General features: G+C 47.3%; 1 protein-coding gene across 7 annotated transcripts in view; it reads left to right on the forward strand.

Moving 5' to 3' along the window:
- The window catches only part of CASZ1 (castor zinc finger 1), a 302,929-nt gene that overhangs the window by 224,040 nt on the left and 66,569 nt on the right, over positions 1-12,320 (forward strand). For all 7 annotated transcript variants that reach the window (XM_083750048.1, XM_083750051.1, XM_083750050.1 and 4 more), the window contains exon 4: positions 9,964-10,560. In XM_083750048.1, coding sequence (XP_083606174.1) covers positions 9,964-10,560 — 597 coding nt within the window. The remainder of the gene's footprint in view (positions 1-9,963; positions 10,561-12,320) is intronic.

Genomic DNA, 12,320 nt, shown 5'->3' on the forward strand with positions numbered 1-12,320 from the left:
CATCGCCTAAATATATTTTTGTTTGCCCAGATTGATCTGTTAGCTGCTGTGATCCTTAAATTTTTGATGCTGTCCTATCTTGTATGATTAATCATGCTTTGATATTGTAGGATGTCTCGCTGTATTTTCTTGTTTTTGCTTCTGCAATTGTCTGCATTTTATCATTTATATTGTGTTTAATTTTGCTGGTGGGTTTGGGGAAACGACTTTGTGATCTTTCTCTTGATGGGCAAGCAGCATACAAATATGTGAGGAAATAAACGAACACGCAAAATAAAGTGAATAAGTAGAGCTAAAAGAAGAAGTGGGAGGGAGCATCACTCTCCCGGCTTCCTTTGTCCGCTCTGTACACCTTTCATGGAGGGAAAACCGTAACCATCCTCAGCACCTCATGATGAAGGGGGAGTTTCTTGGGTGCCAGAGGATGTTCTTGGGCTTTGTGCCCAAGGCTGCCCCATTTGCAGTGCCAGATGTATATAGTCCTCCACCATTTTTTTTTTTAAATCCTAACAATCGCCCTGTCACGTAGGTTAGGGTAAGAGATTATCACCGGGCCAGAAATCACCCAGAGAGCTTCACAGCTAAGCGAGGGATTTGCTAAGTATACAAATTTAATAAATAATAATAACAGTCCAACACTCTAATTCAGCCTTCTCCAACTTGGTGCCTTCCAGATGTTTTGGACTACAACCCAGTGCTGGCCGGTGCTGGTGCTGATAGTTGTAGTCCAAAACATCTGGAAGGCACCAAGTTGGGGGAGGCTGCTCTAAGCCAAGGGTAGCCAATGTGCTTCCCTTCCTGATGTTGTTGGGCTGCATCTCCCATCACCCTTGGCTATTGACCCTGCTGCCTGGGACTTCAAGGAGACAGGAGCCCAACAGCATATCCACGTTGGTTGCCTCTGGTCTGACCATCACATAACATTGGTGTGCCTGTCCTACCAGCAACCTGTAGCAACCTTTGCTTTATTTTTATTTTTTATATATATTTTGCTTTGCTTTGCTTTGCTTTATTAGATTAGATTAGATTTATTTACAGCCCTTCATCATAAGATCTCAGGGTGGTTCATACAAGGAAGAAGAATTTTAAGCTCCACCAGAGAACAAAGGCACCCTTGAAGGAAGTAGTTTTAAAGGTGACACGCCACACCCACCACCGACTTTTTCTTCTTTATGATGAAGCGTATGTTACCATTGGAGATACCTCTAGCCTTGATTCCTTCTGGTGGAATCGAATGTAGGCACCCTGGTAACACAAGCTGACACGGGGTCCCCTGTGGCTTGTCAGTCCAAGGTTACCAGCCTGAAGGTGCTGGCTTGGCAGACAGTGCAGAATGCCAGCCACAGAGACATCTTCCTTCCTTCCTTCCATCTATTTCACTCCACCCCCTGCCACCCATGCACACCCCACCCATTTTTTATGCCAAAAGATTTAATATTTGTTTGAAATGAGAAATAGTCCTCAAATGAATTTGGAGAGTCGGGGAATTAATGTCAACTCCCCACCCCCTGCACCAATACACACACACACACACTTACTTTCCAGCTTTTCTTCTCTCCCCCCCCCCCACTTTCAATTTCTGAAGCCTGCTGATTTGAATATTTATAAATATCAGTAAATTATTTATTGTAGCAATCTGCTGTGCCATTTCACCGATCACCGTTAACACTTTAGGGTTTTCTCTTTCGGAGAGATTGCAGCGCAAGAATTGGCGAGGGTGCCGGGTGAGGGGGACCTGAGGAGGGCACAGGAAAGCTGAGAATGTATCTGTGTGTGTACATGCAAAGTTGTGTCACACAGGGTGGAAGGATTGCTGTGTGTTGCCCGGAGTATGGAAGGGTCCTTTGTATTGCTGTGCATGTTACCAGCGTCAGAAAAGTTTTCCTCTGCTCTGCGTGTGTTTTATATGGGTCCAGCGGTCTTACAGAGAAAGACTTAAATAAGACTTTGAGGAGAATGGTCAGGGCTGTTGTCAAAAGATAATTAGAGGGCTATTCATATTTACTGTGTAACTATAGCGAAGCGATATTGTTATTGAACCCCAATTCTGCCCTCCAGAAATGCTAGGTTGTGCAACCATATAACTCCTAGCTTGCATGAATGATATTATTTTGTGAAATTTTGTTTTTGTTGGTCTGGATGGGTGTGTGAGGAAATGTGCAAGGAAATGAGGTTCTCCCCCTCCCCCCCCAAAAATAAAACCTACTGGAAATCTTGTCTACCTCACTCTATTTCATGAGGCTACTTTCCTCTTAATACTATTTATTACTAGAACATATCTCATTTTTTAAAAGAAAAGTTCAGCAAAATTCTGCTGTCCATTCCAGGTCTTATGTGATTGCAGAATACACAGCCTCCAGTTCCCTCCTCCTTGTGTTTCTCATTTTTCAAACCAAAAAATCGCCTCTCTTTGGAGGAAACTGAAAGCCTCTTTTGCTCCTCCAGTCCCATGTGTCCAAGGTGAAGCGGCACCCATGTTCTTTCCAGTGCCCGTCCCCTGGGCATTGCTTGCCCTCCTTCCAGCCATGAAGAATTTGCGGTTCCAGTGACCATGGACTCCGCTTAGCAGCGCCGCTGTGGAACTCTCCCAAGGTCAGGCGAAAGAGACAGCGTTCCACTAAGCCGAGGTCATCTCTTGAGCTAAAAGCAATAAAATGTTTTATTGATAAACTGGAGCGGCGGGGGGAGGGACGGGTGTCAAAGCACACCAAGTCCACTTTTTTTGCACACCTCCCACCCATGGAATTGGACCCCATCCCTCATGGTGTATTTCCCAGACAGGGCTTTCAAAGGAAATACAGTAATATTTTAAAAAACACAACACCCAGCCTCATCTGGCCTGTGTTGGGAAATGGGTAGGTATGTTTGGGGCTGGTTTTGAGGAGAGTTGCTCCCTACTGTTTTTGCTGACTCATTTCAGAACCATGGGCCTTGAACCCAGGACCATGTGGAGTTCTTGTGGGACTGCTTTGGAACAGAACCCCACATTTGGAGGTGGAGAGGTGACAGTGGGAGGAAATCAAGTCATTGTTGTTGTTTTTTCAAGTGGGCCATGACACTTTTATCTGAGGTTTTAAAGTTCCGCGAGGAACTTTTTTTGCCTAGATGTGCTTTCTGCTCCTCTGTCCCTTCTGCCCCCTTCAAAAAAAACAACCCAGAGATGCTCACCTCTTCATCTGACTAGAAGTGTTTCACCCAAACATTGGCCACATAGTCTTTGCCATCTCATGGTCCAGCAACTTGAAAACAAACAAAACTTAAAGCTGAGAAAGTTGTGATGTACAATCAGAGCCCCATTGTCAAATCCCACACCCCAAACGGGACGGGATTATAAACTCTCTTGTTGCTGCTGTTGCGTTTATGTACCATTCCTATAACACAGTCCTGCCTGTGGTTTGCAAACATTGTTAAAAAGACAAGCCAAGGTTCAAAACACGAAAACCAACGATAAACGCTTCAAATCGGCCCAAGGAATAGCATAGAAACAGGACCAACCCCACCCTGCAGCTCTCCAAGTCCTATCCTGGCTGCTGAGTGGTCTAGATGGCTTCTTGGTGTCTTTTGGCTTTAGGTGCATTTTGGCAACCTGCACCTACTTCAGTTGAAAAACGTGTACAGTTTTCAAACCCACAGGAGCACACGCACGCAAGCAAACAAGCTCCCCCCCCCAATCCACTCCCGTCTGCCTGGCCCGCCATTTCCTCCCTCAACCGCCCCAAACAATGTTGTGAATAATTGATCGGATGAAACCCTCACAGCTCCTGGAAAGCTGGCACGGCGGCTTCCCTCCTGAGCGCAGCTACTCAGCTGGGCTTAAAATTCTTCAATAAGAATACGAGAGGTCCATCTGTTCCTTTTTTCCATGCAGCCCTCTGAAGTGACAGTCCTCACAAGCCCCGCTTCCTTTCCCCACCCACCATTCCCTTCCACAACAGGGGTATCCTCAGCTGGGTTTGAGCAGCACCCCACTCCACTCTATACCCAGGAATGCCCTTCCTCTAGAGTCAAGAGGCTCTTGGTCCCTTAATCCACCTGCCCAGCTCAGAGTCTCTTCCAGCACTTTTCCTTCCCAGTTTTAAAAAATTTACCTCTTCATCATTCTCCTGTCTCTCACCAACTCCCACTCATTAACTCTCAATTTACCTTATTGTTGTGATTCTTTAGGGATAATAATAATAATAATAATAATAATAATAATAATAATAATATACTAGCAAGTTCTTAAAACAGTAAAATAAGCAGGCTTCGCTTTCTCCGCCAGATAGGCATTGCCCAGAGTGTTTGGCTGAAGGCTGTTTGTGCACTGTGCTTTCAGTACGGATGGTACACCAAGAAGAAAACTGGATTCTGTGACCTGGATAGATGATTGCAAGCTAAGCACATTTGCACATATTTGCTTAATTTTGCATAATTTTGCATCTGCTAAATCCTGAAGAGGAGAAAGGAGCTGAGCAGGCCATTAAAGAACCTCTCCCCAATTGCTAGGAATGCTACATAGACACACAGAATTTTTGATTTTACCCAGAGGCTTTCAAGCCTACCTCCTTGGTCTTGAGGACTAGATGCTTGCCTTTCTTTTACATATGGACACTTGAGATTTTCAACTGACAGAATTATGAGCCCAACGCCAGACTTTTTTCTTGGGGGGAGCAATTGCTGAATAATACTGAGCTCAAAGCATGCTGCTCAATCCATATTCATGGGCATTTGTGCTCAGAGTTTAGCCTACTGCCTTGCATAGCTTGTTTAGTGCAATTTCCACTGTTGCATTTCCTGGCTCATTTCTGCTACTACCATGAGGACTAGATGGCTGCTTTTCATTTAAAATGCAATTGGGAGTTCTCATGGTTTCCACAGGTTTGCAAGTTCCTGAGTCCTGTTTCTTTCTCCCCCTCTTTCTCCTCTTCGGGCTCTCAGCTGCTCTAAGCGGGAGGGGGCCATCTTTGTGCCTGCCACGCCACACGGGTGTAAACTTTTCAGCTGCATTGTTTTCACAGGAAGCATTCAGTGTAAATACAGCATGTGGGAGAGTTTGTCCTGGGCAGAGATGAAAAAGTCTCTGTGACAGGCATGGGTTATAAACTGCTTCCTTGGATTGATGTGAAATCAAAACATTTCTTTTCGGGAGAAGAAAATCATAGGGGATGTTTACTTAGCCTGTAGAACTGAGGCTGGTGCAGAGTTCGTGGGGGTGGGGGTTAGGCTGCTTCGGTCCCAGGAATGCCTTTTCTGCATCAACTGCCCATCAGACTTTGCACATACTACACGCTAAGACGGATTCTGCAGCAGGACAGAGAAGTAAAGAATATAATATCAGGCCCGTGGTCCTTCTAATCCATCATCCTGTTCTCACAGTGGCCCACCAGGTGCCCTTAAGAAGCCGACAAGCAGGGCCTAAGTGCAAGAGCACTCTCCTCCTGTGGTTTCCAGTATTCAGAGACAAACTGCCTCCAAGAGTAGATGCAGAACATAGCCGCTGTGGCTAGCAGCAACCGATTGCCTTATCTTCCAGAAATTTGTCTAATCCCTTTTAAGGCAGAGGGAGATAGAATGTGTTGCCATTCTTCATGTGTCAGGTAGAGGATACCATAAGAGTTTTATTTTTATCTGTTTAAAAAAAGGGGGAGATGCCTGCAAATAGAAAACTAGCCCATCAGTGTTGAAAGTGCCCTTCTTGGCCTCCCACCATCAAAATGGCAGGACCAGCAACTGTCTCACCAGACTGAGGATTGCAAAAAGCGAAAAGCAGGTTTTCCATGTGGGAAAAGGGCTAGAAAGCAGCTCCGCCCTTGGATTGTTAGCTCTTTGCATCACCGTTCAGCTATTTCAACCGGTGGGAAAATTTGATCAAAGCAAGGAGCAGCGAGTTAAATTAGCTACAGTTTAAGTAAGCGCTCATTTATAACTGCATTTGTTTGTATCCTTGCCCAAGTACCTCTGTGACTCCTCCCTCTGTTGCCTCCTTTGCTACTAAATTTTAACTAGTAAGTCCCTAGGGGGTTCGGTACTGAAATAAAAATTAGCAGATTTTAAAAATATTATTTCATAGAACCATAGAATTGGAAGGGACCACAAGGGCCATCTAGTCCAACCCCCTGCAATACAGGAATCTGTTGCCCAACACTGGGCTTGAACCCACAACCATGAGATTAAAAGACTCGTGCTCTGCCAATTTCTAAGGTGCCCTACATTTTGATGGCAGAGCTGTGAGGAGCTGGTCAAGATGCCTAAGCCTCAGAGAAGTGCCTTTTAAAAATCCCCTCATCTTTTGGAGCTGCAAAACGTTTGCGGTTCTCCCTCCTGTCTCAGTGTTTCTTAAATACCAGTTGCTGAAAGTGGTAGGAGGGGAGAGTGGTGCTTGTGTGCTTCCTCTTGGGGCATGCGTTTGTGAGAACAGAGTGCTGGAGTAGATGGGCCACTGGCCTGATCCAGCTGCAGGGCTCTCCGATAGGCCAGGAGGTGAGCCATGTCTGGGGGATATTCCACATCCTCGCAGCAATATTTCTCCCCCACCCTGCTGCCCACCATCCTTTTCCTTTAGATAAATATTTATAGAATCGTTTTGCCATCCCTACGTGTCTTTGGCTTCTTCCTTCTGGGATGACGGGACTGTCCCTCATCCCGAGGAAGTTGTGGAAGGGTGGAAACGGATGAAGGAGGGGCGGTGGACCGAGGGAGTTGGAGAGATGTCCGTTTGTGCTGAGGCCAGGAGGGGGCTTTCTTTCGGGGGGCCGCTGATAGGATCTGACACCTCGATGCCTCCAGCAGGCTGAGGAAGGCCTGTCCTGTAGAAAAGATCTGTGCTGGACCATGGTGTGTGTTGCAGAAGTGCTCTCTCTCCCTGTGCTGAATCATCAGTGGCCTGATGGCCTGCCTTGGAGGCTGCTGTCCAAACCTTTTTCCTTCAGCTACGTTCCCCAAGCCATCTTTTCTCCAAAGCATATGGGTGCACCCCTCCTCCCCGTTTAAAACAGTGCCCTCCCCTCTTGAGTGCTTTGGCTGATCTGTTTAGCAGAGCTGGTTTTGATGCTCCGTTCCACCCACCTTAACCTCATTTGATCCTCCAACTTAGGTGTAGCTGAGGGCAGGACTCTGCCCTGAGTTTAACAGGCCTTGGTTGAGCTTTCCGGATCAGGTGGGGCCAGGGAAGCACAGTGACGAAACAGCGACCTGGATTCCCCTGAGCCAACATGACACAGGAGGGTGTGAGAGTGAGAGCGCACGTGTTTGTGTGTCACTGGAGCCTCGATGTATTTGGGGTGTGTACATGGTGTGTGCTCTCCTGGGAGTACATGGGTGGGTGTGTCAATAGCACAGGTGCGTGTCTTTTTTGTTTTGCTATTATCTGGGAATCACATATTTGTGGGTGAGAGGAACAAAGGGAGAAGGGCGATTCAGGTTTTTTGCATGGATTGCAGGCCTCCCACCTTGAGCCAAGAGGCTTTTAGCAACTTGGATATTGCTCCTTGCTGCTCAGGAGGGAAAAACATCTGATCACCTGCCTTTGCCTGAGCTCTGTCTGGCTTTGACCTCAAAGTCCATGAAAAAGGTGGCAATTAAATGGGGTATGGACTGAACACTGTACATAGAAAGACCCAGGCTATGCTGTCCTATGCTCCCCAAAAAAGAGCAAAAAGGAGGAGCAACATCCTGGATATGCCCAAAGCAACCGAACAACATCTAAAATGTGTTGCAAGGCCCATCCTAGATCGTTGCCACCTGGGCCTCAACATAAATGGGCCGTTCATGATGCAGGAGCTGCTGAGGCCTTTGGCATTCAGATCCAGAAGAGCTGTGGGTACCACTGTCTTGTTTCCCTGGCCTAGGAGGGCTTTATGGGGGGGAGATGGCATCCTCTCCTCCCTGGCCATGGTTTCCTGGGCGGCTTGTGGCCGATTTTGTTTCTCTTCTGCCGCTCTTGGCAGGAGAGCGTGCCCAGAGCTGTCAGCCGCTAATGTTAAGCAGCCACACGCTGGCTGTCGGGGGAAGAGAGAGAGAGTCTAAAGTTTCAGGCTGTTTGCGTTGGACTGTCAGGCTGGAGGATTAGGGGGATGTCACAACGGCTCCCGGGCACGTCGCTGGGGGTCTGATAGATCACAACTTCCTTCTGTGTTTCGGGGTCTCAAACCAGAGTCATTCATTTTTATCACAGGAGGAGGAGGGAGAATGCAAGAGACCCAGAAGCTTTTTTACAAGCAGCAAGGGAAATCTTGCTCTTTGGAAGCAAGTTGAAAGCATCCTTCTCATCCTCCCCCCCCCCCCATGAATCTGTTTTTGCAGCTGGGCAGAACTAGGTACCAAGTGAGGGAAGAGCAGGTAAAATAGCAGGAGAGGAAGAGAGAAGGGGGGTTCTTCTGAGCAGTGAATAGAAACCCTGTCCAAAGGAGAATCTACTTTGGTTTCTCCAACCCACAGCACATCAAGGGTCGGTTCCTGCAATGTGTCAGAAACCTCCTCCATGCTCAGCAATGAGCCTGTTGCGTGTGAGCCTTATTGCATTGCTGATTCCTGCTGTTAGGAGACGGACAGGCTGTCTTGCCATGAGCCACCGTGCTGCAAAAGCTTCAGGCTCTGAGGCAATCGCTGTGCCAAGCACACGACTCAAACGGCTGCCCGGACCCTTCCTGAGAGAGGGGCTGACACAAATGAGGGGTGGAGACCTAGGTCTCTGTTTCTTCATCTCACCTCAACATCAGGGGAGGGGAGGCTGCATCCTTAAGCTGCTGTGGGGTGGGGTGTCTCGTCCTTTTCTAAAGCCACACCGCTGCTGTAGCATTTGTGGGAAGCTCATGCTATCGGTTTGATAGCCAATGGACTATAAATTCTCCCCTCCTGTGCTCCCTTCTGAAAGTGTTGCAAACCAAAACTGTCTTAGGCATGAGGATGCAACCTCAGTGATGTAAAGATAGAAAGGCAGCTGTGTTGATCCATAAGAGAAAAACGACAACAACTCTAGTTTCTATTGTTAGGCAATACCTTTATGAGGACCAACCGAAGTGTCACAAAATGGGAAGCAAACCCTTCCTCAGGCTCAGGTGTTACACAGAACAGGGAGTGCCTGAGATGAGGAAGAGGTTGGGGAGGGGGACTTTTAAAAGTACAATATTTGGGCTGGATGTTGTAACCACTGGATGGGCTTGGGTTCAGTTTTAAGATGGTGATTGGAGCCTGACCAGAGTAAGTCTCTGCTGAGATGCCAGCAATATTAGGTTATGGTGAGGTTTCTGGCTGCTCCCCATTTTTTGAAAACGTAAAGCGCAGCTGTTTCACCCAAATCTGCCTCGTACCTCGAGTGAAACCTAGGGATTCCTCATCAGCAAGAGAGGAGAAACCCAAAACAAAACGAACAAGGCAGACCATATTAGCAAAGCCAGAAATGTGTCTAATTAAAGCTTTTGAATTTCATGGGACTCATAGATTGTGGAAGAAGGGCTCACCCAAGACTAATCCGAGAGCCTTAGTTGAGCGGGGGATTGTGAGTGTGGCTTCCTCATGCCCAGAGCTCATGCTCTAACCACCTTGCCACACAGCTGCTGAAGCAAATGCTCCAGGATTCTGCTCAACTCACTGGGGGATTGTGGAAAGGTGGTCAGTGTGGTGTAACAGAGCGTTACACCAGGAAGATATGAGTTCAAATCACTACTAAATCAGCCATAAAGCTCACTGAGTGACACTGGGCCAATCATGATCTCCACAGCTAACCTACCTCACAGGGTCATTGTGACAGTGAAAGGGAGGGAGCCCCTGAGCTTCTTACAGGAAGCACAGAATGTAAATAATGAAGAAACTGCTAATTTGCTTGTGTGGATTTGCTTTGGGATGAAGCCAATTGTGATTTAGTCCACTTGTTTATTCTTCTTTCGGTTATTTGAACTGTATTCAAACTTGCTTTGGGTGCATTGGAGACTACCCCACCCTCTAACTGTCTCGCTTTCTCTCTCTCTTTTTGTTTCTTCCCTCCAGCTGAAAGAACTATATGCACTGACAGAACCTCAGGTAACCCCAAGATGGCTGCCAAGCGCAAAGGTGGCTTGAAGCTGAACGCGATCTGTGCAAAGCTCAGCCGCCAGGTCGTTGTTGACCACAAGGGACCCGAGCGGGCGCATGCTGAAAAGCCTCCCCTGGGTCGGGGGAGCGCTGGTGGGGGCACCCTCACCACTGCAAAGGATATCGCCCGGCCTGGGGCCAAGGAACTGGGCCCAGAGTTCCCTGAGGGGGTCGACCGCGTGCAGAAGATTGAGGAGGACAAGCGAAGGGAAGTGATTGAAAAGTGGGTCAACGGGGAGTACAGCGAAGACTCCTTGCTGGGGCGCATCGAGAGCAAGGAACCCAGGGGCTCCGAGGGCGCTGAGGTGCCCCCCGAAGGCGTGTATATGGTACAGCCCAAGGGGTGCAGTGATGAAGAGGACAACGTGGATGAGGCCGAGCCACTGAGGGGACCCCAAGATGGGAGCAGCTTCCTGGATGAACGGGATTCGGATGGGCCTCCCTCGAAGGACGAAAGCTTCCGGGGTCCCAGCAGTGAGGTGGTCTCCAAGCTAGGTGGAGGAGCTGCCTCAGGTAAGGCTGCCTAGGCTGGCATCTCTGTTATGCTCTTTCTTGGGCACTGAAAAACCGGTACGTTTGCTGGATGGATCCAGGGTCTGTTTGATCATCCTAACAAATTTCTACCCAGCTGTTACTAGGTTGGTGGCTCTTCTTTTTTTGGGGGGGAGAGCATTTCCTGTTGCGTACAGCTTGGCTTACTTACACGACTTGCCTACAGGTATTGCTCTGTAAGTCCCTCTTGCAGATCATCTGCTCCCTGCACACAGCATTCTGTATTCTGGACTCAGGTGGGTGGGATGGCGTGAGGAGCTGACCTAGGTAGCTTTTTATCCCCTTCAACAATGAGCAGCATATTCCCTGTGTCAAAGGACGCCCAGGCAGTCCCTGAACCCCACATTGTGGGCTAGCCCCAACACTCCGTTTAAAAGCAAAATGCAATTAGTTCTATTTTAAAAAGGGATTTTGAAATGTGACTAATCTATTGTAGTAGCCACTTAAAACAATCAATGGTACCTTGAACATTTATAATAAATGAGGACAATCCCCATACATATATATATATATGCTTATTAATATATATAATTTAGTAGGCTAAAATAACAATAAGTATTATTTCAACTTATTTAAAATATTAATTGCAGCTACTCAATTTTACAGTGCAACTCTATATATGCCCACTTGAAATTAAGCCCCATCAAGTGCTAACTGTCCCTAGTCCCAAGTAAGTGAGTGCAAGATTGTACCTAACCATCTAATGCCATACATTAAAAAAGTATAAAATGGCGAGTTAAATGAAATGCCATTGATAACAACATACAACTGCAGCTTCAGCACCATCGCCAGAACTCCTGAAGAAAATCAGAATATATTCCCTTCCTTCTTTCTGCTTTATTGTCTATGCTTGCGCTGCAGATGTGTTCAACCAGCTTCGCAGAACATTGCTATGGCACATACCATGAAAAGAGTGCTGGCTTCGTGCTTGTGCTCATGTGTGCTTGCACAAGTGTGTGTCTGAGTGGGCCTTTGGCTCCTCTGACGCAGCCGCCAGGCCCTCCGTCTCCCCCTTCCAGCCCACCCCCCACAATTGCTTCCCCTCTTCCCTGGAAGGGGAGAGAAAGGAATGAAGACAGGGACATGGAACACAGATCTCAGCTGAGTGGGGAGATGTGCTGGCAGAAGAGAGAAGCGGCTTCTTTCCCTCGGCCTTCCCCTCTAGAGGAATTTTGGCCGCCACTGGCTCAGCGACAAAACAGCAGCAGCTCCTTCTGTGACACCTCTGCCTGCCACCGCTCAGGCCTGCCTGGCGGACACATTAGCACGAACGAGACTTCTCTCTTTTTCCAGCTCTTCCTACCCTGGGAGCTGTTTTACAGCGAGTTTAATTTCCCTTCCTTTTTTTTTTAATTGTTGCCTTCCTTGTTGTTTTTATTTATCTACCTTATGCGTGTGCTTTTTTTCCAACCTCTTCCTGGGACAAAACTACCTTCCCAAGGCGGTTTACAATATTACCATTGCTGTTGTTACTATTATTACCGCTTAACATCGCTTGCTTACATCTCCGGGGAATGTGTGCTTTTGGCTATTATGTATGGAATGAGGGGGAAGGAGGGGAGTTACGTTATGGTTTGCAGTTCCATAAAATCCATAAACAAATCTTAAACCATCATAATCATTGTCAGTTTGTTACCTGCCCTTCCCCACTAGGTCACGGGCCAGGTCTCAACGATTTAAGCAATAAAGATAGTTTAAAACAAATTACTATTGTAGCAATA

Source organism: Podarcis gaigeae (assembly GCF_964106915.1).
Source record: "Podarcis gaigeae genome assembly, chromosome: 8".
Taxonomy (NCBI): domain Eukaryota; kingdom Metazoa; phylum Chordata; class Lepidosauria; order Squamata; family Lacertidae; genus Podarcis; species Podarcis gaigeae.